General features: G+C 38.1%; 1 protein-coding gene across 1 annotated transcript; it reads right to left on the bottom strand.

The window, feature by feature from the left end:
* Positions 1 to 319: 319 nt before the first annotated feature.
* Positions 320 to 8,610, bottom strand: laptm4a (lysosomal protein transmembrane 4 alpha). Its single transcript, XM_042391480.1, has 7 exons — positions 8,338 to 8,610; positions 5,910 to 6,030; positions 4,186 to 4,262; positions 2,900 to 3,022; positions 2,320 to 2,415; positions 1,783 to 1,881; positions 320 to 1,309 (listed from the first exon to the last, which is right to left on the bottom strand). Exons 1-7 carry the CDS (start codon positions 8,464 to 8,466, stop codon positions 1,235 to 1,237), a joined length of 720 nt encoding a protein of 239 aa, XP_042247414.1. The 5' UTR covers positions 8,467 to 8,610; the 3' UTR covers positions 320 to 1,234.
* Positions 8,611 to 17,198: the final 8,588 nt, after the last annotated feature.

The raw sequence follows: 17,198 nt of genomic DNA, 5'->3' as shown, positions 1-17,198 counted from the left end.
CTTCAAAAAATAAACTTTAGGGGCCAAAATATAAAATAAACTCAACTGTCAATCCTTTGTGAATGTGGGACATACTTGGAGAAATATACATAGTTTGGAATAAGCTAGTAGTGAGAGGCAAATATCCAATTATGCTGAACTAACCGTCATTATTTGGTCATTTAATCTAACATCATCGGCACTAAGTTTTGTAATTAGTGTGTTTTTTTCCTGTGCTTTTTCAGACAAGTCAAAACATCAGCAGCAAAAAATGCTGATTGCTACACTTCACTTGACTTCACTTAAGCCATGACATTAAAAAAAAAAAACATGAGTCAAATGATGATATAAATGTTTTGAAACTTTTATTGAAGTCAAATATTTTTTCCACTAGGATAAAATCATAATACCAGTAAAGTAATGGGCGGGTGGATAAGCATGCAACTACTAATGTTCACAAGACTAGCCGATTGCTCCAGATGTCAGGCGAGAAAGAAGCAGAGAAGATGATCCATCTGTCAGTGCCCTCTGCTTTCTCTCTCTCTCTGTCTCAGCTGGAAAACCTTTTCACTAGCTTTGCTAACACGAGGCCATAGACCGTCAGGGCAGCAGAGAAGTGACGAAAATGTCAGGAGTGGTGGTGAACTGAACCACAGCAAAGCTAAATAAATAACAGACAAACAAGTGCTACGGACTCCATTCAAGACTGTGATGGAATAGTCTAGATCTTAATAATTAGGAGAAAAAAAGTAACACAATTCAACAATAAGAGCTATAATAAGTGGATTGTCATATTTTTTTTCATTTTACACTTCATATATCAATCTATAGATAGGATGGTGCTGGATTGATGATAGCATTTCAAGCAATTTAATTATCACATGTATCCCTTTTACTAAGACATAAAAAAGGCCAGAGAGGGGGGTGGGGGGTATGGGGCGGGCGGGTAGCTTCCATCACTTTTCAAACATCACATTCATTCATTCATTTCACACAATTTTCAGTCTCTCCCACCTTTGTCCTCTCACGTTGCAGGATGCTCGATAGAATCTCTCTAGAAATACAGTGAGCGAGGGGGGGGGGGGGTCAAACAAAACATTATCAGTGGCCTTACACGTACACAGTAGGTCCGGGGAGGAGGGGGGGTGGGGGATTAGGGCGTAATGGTGTTCAGAAAGGGTTGGTGAGGGAACGTAGGAATGCATATGGCAATGTGTGTTTGTTTGTGTATGTGTTTTGGCAATGGGGCTGGTGCTTAAGCAGGCATGTAAGGGGGAGGTGGTTCCTTCTCTGGCATCTTCATTGCCATCTCGTAGGTGGGCAGGATGTACTGTAGAGAAAATGGGGGGGGGAAGGCCAATTAGAGTAAATGTACAAAAAAACATCAACCAGGTATTCCATATTAAACGGAATTTTTTCTGACTGCACACAGATCATGAGGATGAGTGGATAAAAATTGCCAGAAAGTTGCATTTCACAAAGATTTTTCTAGGGACTCTGGCAGCATATTCATCTTTTGTGTCTCTTTTATTTTAGTGAAAGTGCTAAAAATAAAACAGTGAGTCTTAAATATAGTATGTTTTATACTTCCTTTGGAAAATTTAACTGGTAATAAAATGTTTTTCCTGACATGGAACACTCTTACAAACAGTATAGTAAATGTGTGGAGGGCGATGCCACCTGCTGGCTTGATTTAAACATTACATGTTGTACAATCTGATACACAGTTTGTCTTCGTGGCAGTGGATGACACTCACAAGTTCATAAAAGTCAATCAGAGAGTGACTGAGTTCGCTTGCATACCTGTGGTGGAGTCTCAAAGGCGGGGTAGACGGCAATCTCTGGCATGTTCCTGTTGTTGATGTACTTGTAGCAGTTCCACACACAGTTGATCAAGTAAGCCTTGAGAGCAAAGAGAAGTATGTATTTGGGGATTTTAGGGTTGAGTCAGACTGGGTGAATTAATTGTCAGTCAACAGCTTCAATCTTTAAACTTGTTGAACCATGACGTCTCTTTTTCCATTACAAGTTAAATGCACCAGAAAAAAATGTAAACATGACAGAACCAGTGTTGATGGTAAACAGATAATCATGCAGGATTTTTCCTTGCTCAGCTAACCACGTCTTGGACTCGTCCCTTTACTGAACACGCAGACGGAAAATTAATATATCAATGTTCTCATCTTACTCTTTGTAAGGCAGCAACTAAGTGTACTGTAACATGTCACATTTCTCTTTAGATCAGAGTGCTAATAGTTTGCTTTATAAGAATCTAAGTTTTCTGAGCCAACACAATGGAAAAAAAACATATATTTAAATGCGAAAGAAGGCCAGTTTCACCTTGAGGATGATCAGGAAGGCAAAGAAGACAAGCACAAAGAGCAATAGGCAGCTGGAGTCCATAGACAGGAGGTTATCCTTGTAGGGGAAATCCGGCTGAGGAAGAAAAGAACAGACGATGTCATATAATCAATAACACTTGTGCTTATTCAGCTCACATCAGCATCAAAGCTGACTTCAAGACCAACAGAATACAACTTTGGGACTATTGTAGCAGAAAACTGTTAGACTGGACTCTTTCATTACTTTAAAAAAAAAAAAAAAAGAATAGGTTATTTTAAAGTATTTTTTCTCTGACTTAATTATTTTGAGGGACTCGGGCTTCTTTGCCTTCCCCCCAATTTTTCTTGTCAATTTTTATGAGTGTTGAATCATGTTCTAAAATGGTAACAGCGTCCTCTTGTAGGAGGAAACAACTTATTCTTAATGTGTCGGGACTTATTTACTGCGCTTTAAAATTAGAATAACTTTACTCTTAAATAAACCCTGATTTTTTAGTGAGCTTTATCTATTAGAACTGTCTTCTGTTAATAGAAGGGTGCATTGAGCACATTATGTCAACAAGAAGATGCAGACTAACCAGCTGGTCCAAGTAGTCCTTGATCCTGGGCAGGTAGGTGAGAGAGCTGATGGCCACCAGGCAGCTCAGAGCAAAGTCAAACAGCTGGTAGCAGAAAAACGGGATGAGCCAGCCATCGCGATGCTGAGGACGGAAACAGGAGGAGATTAATAGATGTGATCAATCAACTCAGAGGACACAGAAGGACCCTGTTGCTTTTTTTTTTTCCAACCTCATCTCTACATATTATATCTGTATCCTGTAGGTAGGTTTAATTTACCTCTGCAAATCCTACAGCTGATGATGCATTCACACACATACTGAGCAGAAGAAACTAACACAGTAGTTTTCCTAGTTTCAATGTTTAACATTATCCTGGTTTTTAAATATCTTACTCTAGTTTTCTTTATATATATATCTTATTTCTTACGTTTATTCTTATTTTTTCTCATTTAAATGTATCTTCAGATGTGGTTTGGAGTAAGTAAATGAAAAGAGCCTACCTACAGTTAAGTGCTGACGCTGCAACTGTGTATATTAGCACGTATTAGTGTAACAAATACAGACAGCAGGTTGAAAATCAGCAAAGTGGTCCTTCAATTAGGTTGTTCACAAGAGTCTCTACTGGCACTGTGGATGTTTTTTTTCTAGCGAAAGCACAGTAAACTCTGTATGGCCTACTTCACTCTCCATTACTACATCATATAGCAAAATACATCTGTTTTGTATTATGATCAGCTTTCAGACATTGAGGGATATTTCACTGGGACACTACAGCAAAAGCGGTTCCGCTCCGCCTCACTACTTTGAAAAGGGTGCCAACTACAGTTGTCTGGGAGCATGTACTTGCACAGCTAAAGCATAACTCCTGCACAGACAGACGGCATGCAGGCGCGTGTCATACTTTAACTGTGCAGTCACCCCAACTAGCAGCTTAATACAGATCCACATCAAAAGGCTATCAAACCTGTCAGTCTTGATGCCATCAGGCAGGCCTGTGAGGTAAAGATGACAGGCGGTGAGAACATAGCATTGTGTGCTACACTCCCACTGCATCAGTGCTCTTTTGAACATCTTGTTAAAACGTACTGTACTAAAAAAAAAAAAAAAAAAAAGAGGAAGAAAGAAACAGGGCAGGGAGCTTTGGTATTTCATGTTATGTCATACTTACCTCTTGAAAGATTTTTTTTTAATGCATGCACATTTTGGGATTACATATTTGCATAAGAAATCGTGAAAGTGCTTTAAGTATATATATATATAAAAAAAGACTTTAAAAAGCCAACATAACTACTGTGCACACTTACAGTTATGGCTCCATACACCATCATGGCACTGATGGTGAGCATCAGCAGAGAGATGGCAAATCCGACACAGGCATTCTCTGTATGGGAGCAAGTGGGAATAAATAAGGTGATCAAATGAAGACAAAGGTAAAGTATGATTTTAGTACAGCTTTAGATTTAACTGTTAATATATGACTGAGTGTAGTTGAGTGGACATTCGCTTGTGTTCTTAGGGGCTGCTGTGATTTGCATACAGTGTGAGTGAACAGTCTCCCGGGCTTCTCACTTTCCAGCTTACTCCGTTTTAAAAGGCCAGCTCTGGGGAGCATTAAGCCTCGCGCTCTCTCCCGGTAAAGAACACACAATGAAACTCAGTCCGGGATAATTAAAAAGGTCTGCCTTTCATATCCTCTTCTCTCGCCATCACTCACTCTCTCGCTTCCTCAAATTGTCCTGCCTGTTGCACTAGAAGGATGCTAGTGAGAGAGCTACAGCAGCACTGCGGTCCAGACACATGTCTTTGTTATTCAGTAGCTCAAGCAGAATAACTTGTATATCAATGTATGGATGTGTCAGTGGACTGTCTGGATCTAATTTTAAGTTTTTTTTGAGGGGAAAAAAAGTTCTAATCTTTATCGAATTATGAAAAGAAAAAACAGACTTACACAATGCAGATGCTGGAGATACCACTTTGTTACTGTGTGTAAAACACAAATTTCAATCTACATCAATCTCTGCCAGGTCTAAACAGTTTCATTCTTGTCTTTATATCACTATAGTGTTTTACTTCATATTTAGTTAGATCATGAATACAGTCTTGAACCCAAAGATATTCAGCACATTGGAGAAGTTGCAATCTGACAATGTTTGGCATTCATTATGCCAAGGCTACCTTGCTATTTCCTGTAGATAATTGTAATTAACTTAGAAAAAAAATACTTAAGAAAAGCCATTTTCCACACATTTTGTCAGTTAAATCTTGTAAACATGGCCTGGATGATGGAATAAAATGATAGCAGCCTGTTGAAGCTGCACCAATAGTCAAGGTTAATGATAACTGAACCAGTCTGAATGCTAACATTGCCTCTGGACAACCTCCACTGCCCTGAGTGCTGGCATGAGCCTGCTGTGGGAAGGTCAACCCACCATGGCTTGTTTCCCCTCCTCTCCCGCTGAATCACTGTTTCAGAAAAATGAAGAGGCCTTCACCAAGCCAACGAATGAATCAACAAAACAACCGCCAGCTTAAAAGAAAAACCCTCTTGCAGTCCTGCCCTAGCACATACAAACACCTTAGACAAACATACACCCTTTGAGAAAATACAGAGGAGCAGATCTGGTGGCATCACACCAACAACAACATTTTCAAACAACATGTAGACAACGCAGCAGCGTGCTGTTGTCATCATGAGTTGTTTTGTTTTGCTGTCACCAGGGAGCTCTGCTCCCTGTGGAAGATGAATCACATGTTCAACCTCAGCATAACAGCCGCTCATGGGTTGGTGAAAGGCCCCGAACAGAAAAAAAGCAGCTATACACATGTAGGTCTAATGCAGATACTATTTGTTCATGATGTTTCAGTGGTCAAACCATCTTCATCAAGCCACAGTGGAATCCGAAGGCCCACATAATAAAAGTGATGTGTTTGATGTGTAAATGCTTGATGAACTGAATAAATTTCACTGTTTTTTCAATGCAATTTGTTAGTCCTTTACAGCCGTTCTTATGTATATGTCATTGCTTACCAGACATCCTATCAGAGGCGAAATAATGGTCGATGACCTCGTACTGCAAGTCGATGGTGGGTACATTTTCTGGGTGGGTAACAGCGACAGTCAGCAGGATGCCCATCAACAGGTTGACAACCTGAGGAGAAGGTGGTAAAAGAAAAAGGCTTTTTTTTATTTTTTTTTTTTTTTTACAAAAAAGGACTCTATTTGAAGTGAACTTGTATGTCCTTTACCAATTTTCCAAGTGATTTGGAATGTTTTTTCATTGAATTCTTACCCCAAAAGCAACCATTGGTTTCAGTTCATGCTTGTATTTTATGAAAAACTTAAGAAATGGGAGAGATAGGAAACACTGTCAACAATTAATGACCCTTTTTTTTTGTCCAAGTTACTTCATCATCATCATCGTGGGAAGGCAGTCGTGAGGAGGAACCATTCAAGGAAACTCCATCATTAATTGTCAGCTGCATTTACAAGATATGTTGTTGAAAAATTGAGCTTGCAAGACAACTAATCAACTGTAAATACCGTGAAAAAGAAATGATATCATGGTGCAGTGAACTGAAACCAATGACTGACATAAAGGAAGGAAAATATGTTCTGGAAAATCTTTGGCAGCCTTGTAAAATGTACAAAATTTGATGTTGCAGAAATATAAACAAAGTCACTGTGCTGTCCTTTAATCAAGAATGGAGATGTAGTAGTAACAAAACTGACGAAGAATGCTCTCAAAAAAACCTCAAGCTGTTAGTGTAAGGTTCTACAACAAGGTCAACATCCTAACAACAACTATTATAAATATTTTTATCATTTTGTATCAGTAATTGTATTTTGTGTGCTGCTGTCTTAACGCCTTCCCAACAAGGCTTCAGGTAGTATTGAAGAGTAGGCTATCTTATGTGTAATAGAGGATTTATCAAACCAAAACAACAAACATTAAAGGCTCCTTCATGGTAGGTCGCTGGACATTTTAGATAAGTGTCGCTCGACATAAATGACGTATTTTCGACAGAAAAAAGCACTTTCCTTTCATGTCGCGCACCTAGAGAATTTTGTTGTTGCTGACACCATCATATCTTGGCGCGCAATGTGATTGGGTAGCGTTACCACGTTGCCATGGAGACTGTAGTTTTCACTGAACTTCCTTATTTATAGTTTGGTCTGTAACTTTAGATAACTTGTAACATTGTTGTTTAATTAGTCCCGGTCAGGATGATATAATGTAACTAAACAAGCCGGCAGGAGGTTGGTGTCTGGTTACCATGGAGACGACTGAAACCTTTCGCCAAAGCATACACTTGAAAACCACGCGCGACTTTTTAAATTCCTGGCAAGTGTCGTGCTACTTACCATAAATAAGCCTTTACAAAACAAGTAAATATTCTCGAGACTGACATAAATGCAAAAAGTGATTTAACATCCCTAATCTGGCTGCTCTTACATTGATAATTGTCCAACCACAGGTCCCTAAATAGCTGTATGTCTGATTGTTGTAGCAGAATTTAACTTCACTATACAGGTTTGAGTGCTAAATTCTAGTATTAAGATTGTATTTTTATTTTCTCTTTTATTGTAATTTTATTCATGACTTCATTCTTTTATATTGACTAAAAGGAGGTCTGTCTGTCATAACTTATTTTTATGTTGCTGCCTGTCTTGTCCAGGACAACCTTGCAAATGAGATTTTTAATAACAATGAGGTTTTCCTGGTAAAATCAATGTTAAATAAAATAAAAACACAGAGAAAACAGAGGAAGATGACTGACGTGCTCTGAGTGCTAAATATTGTCCAGCTGGCAAAAAAACGCAGAAGAGGATTTTGAGACCCAACCAAAACATCTGTGATTTATTCAGCTCTGAGTTTAGAGTGCTGCAGGAACAAAATGTGCATATGACAGTGAACTATTTCAACGTGCCTAAATTAAATTGCAAAACAGGGACGTGATTTAAATCTGTGTCCTGAAATGAATGTTTCTGCGGATTTCTTCTTGTTATGATTTGACAACATAACGTCAGCCGAGTGTCGGCTAAGTTAGCTAACGTGCTATCCAGGCCAAATGTCATTTTTTTCTAAATGTTTAACCTTCACATATCATCCAGGTGCAAATAACCGGTAGGCATCGACTATTTGCTGTGCGGTGATCGGGTTACTAACCGCGTTTTTAAGTCTGTGTGAGCTGCACCGACAGAAATACTACTAGCCAAACCTGAGACGATTGCAGGCTAATGGCTAATGCTAGCATCCTGCGCTAGCCTCGTAACAGCTGTTTAAAACAGTCAAAAATGACATTTAGCTAATATTGCAGCTGCCGACAACAATTACAACACACAACCAGAAGCAGATGTCACTGCCTTGTTGCCATTCTTTATGTAACTTGCTACTTCAGTGAACTTAACACAAGTGATAGCTAACATTAGCAATGCTATCAACCATTTTACGCACCATGTACCATGTTCCCAGGATGATGGTCCCCGTCCGGACGTGGCAACATCCACAACACCGGGTGGTGTACAGTCTGTCTCGACTCGGCTTGAAATGATGCATGTCCTCCACAAGCGTAGGGAGAAACATCGGGATAGCTAGTCGTGGTGGAGGTGAGAAATGCTTCTCGACATCAACAGTTAGCGAACGAACACGTAGGAACGCCCACCGCTTCCCCGACAAACCTGCACGACACCGCGGATAAAAACAAACGCTCTGCCCGGGGAGAAAGAGGAGGAAAAGGAGGGGACTACAGAGACTCGTGTGACGGACAGGAACTTAAACCAATGGATGTTTAGAAGTTACAAGGTAACCAACAGGCTTCAGGTAATCGTTTTGTTTTGAGATTTATGTGCAAATGTTTTGATTTTCTGTGCATGCATGTTGTTGTGTAGCTTGTCTATGTAGCCTAATAGATAGATAGATAGATAGATAGATAGATAGATAGATAGATAGATAGATAGATAGATAGAGTACATGACTTTTTTACAATTACTGTGTATGAATTTAAAATCTCACTGTTGAGATGTGTATAATTATACAAATTAATAGGCAGTACAAACCTTTAAATTGAAGACCAATTTATGTAATCATATTTTTATTGATTTGACATTATATTATGTTATTTATATTTACTACTTTATTAGACACATGCCAAATATCTATTACCATAGATATTGTCAATTCATTGTTCAGTAAAGCATAAAAAATAGAACAGACACATAGTTTTAATTGCAATCATGTAGAGGAAAGAGTTGGAATATTTATGTAACAAAATTCTATTAATTTTTTACTTCAGTATTCAGTACTTCATTATTTTATTCAGCTGATTTATTTATTGATTAATTTAAAACAATTTCTTTTATTTACTTTATACAGTGCATTCAGAAAGTATTCAGACCCCTTCTTTTTCCCCACATTTTGTTATGTTGCAGCCTTATGCAAAAATTGTGTAAATTCATTTTTACCCCTCATCAATCTACACTCAATACCCCATAATGACAAAGCGAAGGCAGAATTTTAGAATTTTTTGCAAATTTATTAAAAAGGAAAAACTGAAATATCACATTGACATAAGTATTCAGACCCTTTACTCAGTACATAGTTGAAGCACCTCTGGCAGCGATTACAGCCTCGAGTCTTCTTGAGTATGAAGCAACATGCTTTGCACACCTGGATTTGGGGATTTTCTGCCATTCTTCTCTACCGATCCTCTCAAGCTCTGTCAGATTGGATGGGGACCATCGATGGACAGCCATTTTCAGGTCTCTCCAGAGATGTTCGATTGGGTTCAGGTTAGGGCTTCGGCTGGGCCACTCAAGGACATTCAGAGTTGTCCATAAGCCACTCCTGCGTTGTCTTGGCTGTGTGCTTAGGGTCCTTGTCTTGTTGGAAGGTGAACCTTCGGCCCAGTCCAAGGTCCTGAGGGCTCTGGACCAGGTTTTCATTAAGGATATCTCTGTATTTTGCTCCGTTCAGCTTTACCTCAGCCCTGACCAGTCCCCTAGTCCCTGCCGCTGAAAACCCCCACAGCATGATGCTGCCACCACCATGCTTCACCGCTGGGATGGTATTGGACAGGTGATGGGCGGTGCCTGGTTTCCTCCAGAAATAAAGATTAGAACTGAGGCCAAACAGTTCAATCTTGGTTTCATCAGACCAGAGAATCTTGTTTCTCACAGTCTGAGAGACCTTTAGGTGCTTTTTTGCAAACTCCAAGCAGACTTTCCCGTGTCTTTCACTGAGAAGAGGCTTCCGTCTGGCCACTCTGCCATAAAGCCGAGATTGGTGGAGTGTTGCCGTGATGGTTGTCCTTCTTGAGGTTTCTCCCATCTTCACACAGGCTCTCTGGAGCTCAGCCAGAGTGACCATCGGGTTCTTGGTCACCTCTCTTATCAAGACCCTTCTTCCCCAATCGCTCAGTTTGGTCGGACGCCAGCTCTAGTAGAATCCTGGTTGTTCCAAAGAAAAAGGACCATATAGTTCCATACAGCCTTTTTCTTAATAACCTCAAAATAAAGACAATTCTAGAGATTTAAATTGTTATAAAGATAATTTATTAACAATTATGGAGCATCACAATAGTAAATATCATTTCGTGATGCATACAGGTGAGATAATGTGTTACATTGTGGCAAACCATTGTCATTTACATTTAATAAAGACCCAAGAATTAAATACCCCAAAGTCTTATTTCAGATCACATGAATTATTTAGCTTACAGTAATGGAGTTATCCTCCTGAGGTTTCACTGCTTTACACAGTGGGTGAAATAATTTTGCTACAAGCAGAGCTGTGACAGAGAGCAGAGAAATACTGGAGGTCATTTGTCGTACATGTTGCTCTGAAAGGCCCTGCACACACACACACACACACACACGTACTGAAGGTAAATGGTGCCACCTTGACAGGTGTAACAGGAAGGAGATGTCAATCAGACATGCTCTGTTCATGCCCACACAGTCCTGAGAAGAAGTGTAATCAGGCAAAATGTGTGTGTGATATGGATGAATAGGGCCTAACAACAACCAATTTTTGCCCGTTTTAATAATAAAAATAAAATCCTTCATCTGTTACTATATTACAGTTACTGTACATTTTGATCATAGGTCCTATTTTTTAAATTCAAATGTTACAAAATGTTTACATGGAAACAAAGAAAGGAGCCACTTTAAACTGACAGATCAAATATGGCAACTGTTACCATTTTCTTTCAATGCTCAACTTACATGTCGTGTACATTTCAAATATAATTTCAGTGTTGTCACTGATCATTATCCTGGCATACTACCGCAAGTATCTAATTACCACTGAAATTTAAAGTTGCACATGCAAAACATGACCTCAGTGTCCTCAATGGCAGCTACTGTCCTAAGATAGAATGAAGCAATCTCACATCTTTGTAAAAGAGGAAATCCACTAAATCATCAAATAAAGACAATACTTCATATTTTACCATAGATATAAATAAATTATCAATGAATAACAACAGATAATATTTGCATTAAGCAACAGAATATCAAGTAAAAATAGAAAAAAATAGTTATTAGTCTCACCGTCTTGGTGATACCAACCTTTTTCTGCACCATAGACTGTTTTTATACAAAAAAAAAAAATTTTGTTGGGTACAGGCTGAACAAATTTTGATTCACAAATCAAAAATAAGCCTCGATACCCAGTTAAAAATGACAGAGAAAGAGAGCAAAACAGAACTAAACAAAAAGCAAAACTTGTGTGTGTGTGTTTAATTGTGGTTACTTACAGTACTAAATTAAAGTATGGTCAGATAGACCTCAGGTAGTGCAGTCAGACAGATTTCATGCACCACTGAGTGCTGAGAAGAGGTGATGATGACTGACTTGTGACCCACTGATGAACTACTTTAATTAAAAGTAAGTATAATGTTGTTGGGGGTCATGACAGTAAGTGATTAAGAGAAATGCAGCAGGGATTGTGCAAAGTTCAAGATAATTACCACAAAAACAGTGTTCAGCAGCCTATAAAATTATATAATTATGATTCAGCTTTCAGTTTCCAAAAGGCCCAGCAGCAAATGTCCTAAGAAACGGCACCGGTCCGTTGCTCCGTGGGAACATCTGCCTTATAAAACAAGTTTTGATTTGACAGTTTTCAATCGTGTGGACGTTTAAACAACAACAACCACCTCCATGTCGGGTTAGTGAAAATCATCTGAAGCCCTCTGCTGGCCCATAATGTATCCTCCATCTTTCTTCTGCCATTTGTAGATTAATATTGCTCCCAGTACAGCAGCCACCATCACTCCTATTACTCCTCCTGCAACAATGCCTGCGTACATGAACATAAATTAATGAGTTCAAATAAACATTCACAGTATGTTACTTTGTCAAAGTCTTTGTAACATACTGCAAATTACCTGCAAGGATTTCTTTGTTCTCCAAGAAGCTCTTGCTGTTTGCCACAACAACATATCCTGATCCGCTGTCTTTTGCAAGCCAGTGTGTACTATCAAAGGTCAAGTCCGAAGAATCCTGAAGACAAAAGTAGGAAGAGTTGCATTACTCTATTTCCTGCTAGTGAGAATCATCACAGAAAGTCATGTGTCATACCTGTAAAGTATTCTTGGTTCCACCTCCCAATATTCTGACATCTTTGTTGTTGGACTGATCCTTGTTGTTGATTTCACCTGGTGAGATTGCGGAGAAGAGAAAGGATGAAATATATTGTGTATGGTGTTGGAAATGAACACTAGATAAACAACAGATACTATGCCAAATTTATAATCATTGAACATGGCACCAAGCGTTACCTTGGTCCGACCAATCCCCTGAACCAGAGCCGTCCAGGTCATATCCTGATCCCTCAAAGTCTGTAAGGACTGGAGACTAAACGCATGAAGAAAAAGGAAGGATGAGGATAATTCAAGTTGGGGGTGATGGGAGAACAACATCATCACAATACTGTTTATTGTCAAGCATATAAAAACAGATTTCTTTAGGAGAGCAATAAAGGCATGAATCAGGTCACAGATACAAAGTCCTGTTGAGGAACACAAACTCAAAAAAAGACACTGTGGCTGATAAACCCATAATGATGCAAGTGATCACATTGTTATAACCAATAAAAAGTCACATGTAAAGAATACAGCTTGATATAAATGGTGATGTCATTCCATCCATTTGGCACGTAAGTAAAAGTAGCAGAGCACAAAATGTTGTTTTAACACTTTTAATACAAAATAAAGAACAATGCAGGTGGAAAAAGCTTCTCTCGTTTGACAAATGGCAGTTTGAGTGTTTGAACAGAATTATAGAGGCGCAATATAAAGTTAAATAAGCTCTTCCAAGAGATAACATTGCTCTATTAGTTATTGATCAATATTCCATGAATCAATTTGCATTTACTGTGTGAAGTTCTAAGGCGCTGGATAGTCACACACTAAAATCAGTTGTGAGGACTAAATGGCCTGTAACCAGCATACATTACTTGAAGGTTTTTACAGCCACTTTTTAGTCCTAAAGAAGGTGAATATTGGATGAGGAATAAAACGTTTGCTTTGGAAAACAGAGTACTGCTGATGACTCAGTCATAAAAGAATATGTGCGTTTTGGAACGATCTGAACAGTCACTCTGTAGGAATGCTGCCAAGAAACATTATGTTGCACCCATACTGTATGTATATATCTTTATTTTATCACGTGGTCTCATTGAGATTGAGATCTCTTTTTCAAGAGAGACCTGAGAACAAGAAACAAACAACAACAAAGAATTAATAAAAACAGTCACAAGAGTCATAAAAATATCAGCTAATAAAGCTTTAAAATCTCCACGAGATATGAAAGACTCTAGTTACAAGATTTAAATGTTACAAGAGACGTGAGATAGATCAGAGGCTTCAATGGTAGAGCTTTATAGATTCAATGATTAATTCTTCTTGTCAATTACAAAGTCCATCCAAACTTGTGATAACAGAGAACAGTGACGAGTGTGAAATATGTCATCGGTGATAAAACATAATGCACTATAATAAACAGCTGCTGAAGATCATGATCAAAAAGCTTCAGAGGAGCTACTAAATGGAGAAATTTTCTTCTGTTTCTAAAAAGGTCAAGAGTGATGTTTGAACCTCAGCTTTTAAGTCAACGTGGATGAGAAGTGCTCAGTTAGAGTGTAAATTTCACATCTACAATTCCATGACAACTGGACAAACTCTTTCTGCTGAGAAAGATCATGATTTTGATATGACTGAAGCTGACAGCTTCATATGACTGTTTTTTCAACCATACCAATAATGTTTACTCCTGGAGATAGTGCTAATTTAAGGGATGCAGTAAACTCTCTGTCTAACTTGTGACTGATCATAATGGACCAAAACTTAACCATCTTCTAGTTTCTATTCCTGGTGAGAAATGTCTCTGGTTTGTTTGTTTCTCTCAGAGTTCACACATGGCTTTGTTGCCACAGTATACAGACATGAAGGTTAGGTGAACTGTGTCTGCAGCCCTGTGATACTGTGTGACTGTCCAACGCCTCAGTAACCTGAAGTGGGTAGAGGATGGATTTAGATTTAAATTCATTCCCAGCTGAATTCATTCTGTTGTGGGGGTGAGGGAGGATTCAGCAGATGAGGAATGGCCGTACCCAATCATATGGAGAGGCCATGTTCATAAAATCTTGTATCGTAGTAAGTTTATATATAGCTGATATACGCAGTATTTTGATTTAGTACGTTTTCTGGAATTTCAACTGAGAAACCATTTATAGATTAAAAACAACCAATGGGAATGCATCTTATTGGCTAATCTAGTGAACTGGATACCTAAAGATCAAGGTAAGTCATCACATAGATGCTAAATCTGTAAAGCTATATTACCATTAAGCAGTACTTCTGAATAATTTGCAAAATCTCCCAATACAACCAAAACATAAAACAAATAGATACCTCAGTATAGGGTAAGACAGTTATTGTGTATCATCATATTACTCACCTCTAGCCAACAGGCAGTAGTGAACACATTTACTCATATACTTCATTTGACTTTTATGGTGGATATTATACAAATAATTTAAAAAAGCCATCAGGTGATTTCACCCAGAAAATCCATAAAATGGGAAGTGTGAGCTTCTCTGCTCTTTTAATCTCTATACATACATACATACATATAATATTGTCTACAATGTTTTGTCCGAAATTGAGCCCCGGGGTGTAAATCGGGCCATGTGACACCTAATGAGTGTTACACAAGAGATAGACACGAATAAGCAGATGAGCATGTAGCCTTCAAGTGACTGTAATTTAATTTTAGATGACTGTATCTAACACTAATTGGTTTATTTCAAGTTGTAAACAAAACTCAAGCCGGATAAACAGTTAACACGTCGACATGTGATAAAACCCACTTTACACGGTAGTGAAATCGTCGGCTCACATCAGGAAGTAAGAAAGGTGAGCTCCGAGTTAAAAAAAAAAAAAAAAAAAAAGTTTGTTCCACAGACTAAAAGATGACTCACCAACATATGGATCGGGCACATGAAGCCCAACGCTACGAGTAAAGAAGCTGTCAAAGATATCCTCATGTTTCAGATGAGATGGTGAACGGCGTATTTTATCCAGCGTCCTCTTCAGGGTCTCTACAGGTGTTTTGATTCAATCTTCAGCCTCAGTCGGGCTGGCGAAACCCCGCCTACCAATAAAACCTGGAGAACCTGCCTACACTGTGAACTCTGCATGATAACAAGTGCAGCAGTGCTCACAAAGGCCAATACAAAAAATTACTACTATACTTACAATATAGAGTCTATAAAAAAGTGCCAAATTTAATTATATGAAAACATTAAAAATATAACTTATATTTATATTAATATTTATATTAAATATAACTATATAACACACTTTATACGAGGGATAAATAAGGAAGCCCAATCGTTTTGGCCTCTGTATGTTTAACCATTGGTGGAAAAATATCCCTTATTTAAAGGTCCAGTGTGTAAGTTTAGTGGCATCTAGCGGTGAAGCTGCATATTGCAACCATTGACTGTTTGATGGACGACATGGCAGCTCCCCAAAAGTGAAGCAAAACATCTCGATCATCCCCTGGTGGCTGGCTGCAGTACAGATCACAAATCCAGCCCCCTTCGTCTTAGTGGATGGGACATGAGCAAAACTAAAATATTAAAGTTCATGTCAAATAAATTTTTGTTTTAGGTAGTCCTTATCACGCTGATGGTTATCCAAGTGTCCAAAGTCAGAATTCTGAGTTTATTCTCAGAACTCAAATCAATTTTTCACATGTGGCCCACAAAAAAACGTACAAACGAGTTTTTCCTCCTGGTGAATTTTATTTTATTTTTTTCCTGAGCCTCGTTGGCCCGATGTGAAAGCATTGCATTAACCCTTGCATTAAAACAGAGTTGATGCTGATTTCTCCTGGGAGGGCCAAATTCCTGGATGGGCAGGCCTGTTCCCCCCCCCCAGCAAGTATTTATAGTATTACTTACATTACTAACCCTAACTCTTACATAAAGTAATATAAAGTACGAAAAATATTATAGTATCAGAAGTATGTGACATTTAGAAATTGCCCCTTTTAGAGCAGTGGTTCTTAAAGTGGGGTCACCCAGAGGTCCCAGCAAAAAGGGGAATTTTTTTTTTTTCACTATAATTCCACCCATAAGTAACACAATGACAGTATGTATGATTATTTGGTCATGGGTTTCGTACACTTTATGTAATAAAACATCTAAAAGCAAAAATCTCATCAGATGGGGGAACCTGGGACAAAATCTTATCAAATGGGGATCCATGGTCTGATTTGTGTCAGCTTGACATGAAAAAGTTTGAGAACCACTGTTATAGTGTGTTTTAATTAATGTTATTTAATTTGATTCGTATTATTATTGATGCATTAATATGTTAGCAGTATTCAGTGGTATAAGAAGTATTCAGAAGTAATGTTAGAAATACCATAGTCTAAAAGTACTCCATTACAAGTGAAAGTCCTGAATTCAAAATGTTACTTAAGTAAAATATGAAGTATCATCAGTAAAATGTACTTAAAGTATGAAAAGTAAAAGTACTTATTATGCAGACTGGCTTCTTTTAGTGTTATATTATTATAATATATCACATTGTAGTTCATCAATGTGGGGCCAATATTAGATAATAAAAATAGATTAATAGTAATAGTACTAAATATTAGAACATGTATCGTGTTTTTTATAATATACTTTATCACACAAAGTGCATGACAGATTAAAAAAAGAGAAACAATTTAAACAGAATAAAATATATTTTATGTAAATTTTTAATCTGAAAAGTAACTATAAACGTAAAAAAAAAAAGT

This window comes from Thunnus maccoyii, chromosome 17, assembly GCF_910596095.1.
Source record: "Thunnus maccoyii chromosome 17, fThuMac1.1, whole genome shotgun sequence".
NCBI classification, from domain to species: domain Eukaryota; kingdom Metazoa; phylum Chordata; class Actinopteri; order Scombriformes; family Scombridae; genus Thunnus; species Thunnus maccoyii.
This window is presented reverse-complemented; position numbering and strand designations above follow the sequence as displayed.

Excerpts from the sequence above, each read along its gene's own strand:
- laptm4a (XM_042391480.1), bottom strand. The coding sequence starts at position 8,466 with ATGTTTCTCCCTACGCTTGTGGAGGACATGCATCATTTCAAGCCGAGT. Across the intron at positions 4,263-5,909 it reads CGCCTCTGATAGGATGTCTG|AGAATGCCTGTGTCGGATTT; the intron begins GTAAGCAATGAC and ends GCTCCCATACAG. Across the intron at positions 3,023-4,185 it reads TGGTGTATGGAGCCATAACT|CATCGCGATGGCTGGCTCAT; the intron begins GTAAGTGTGCAC and ends TTCCGTCCTCAG.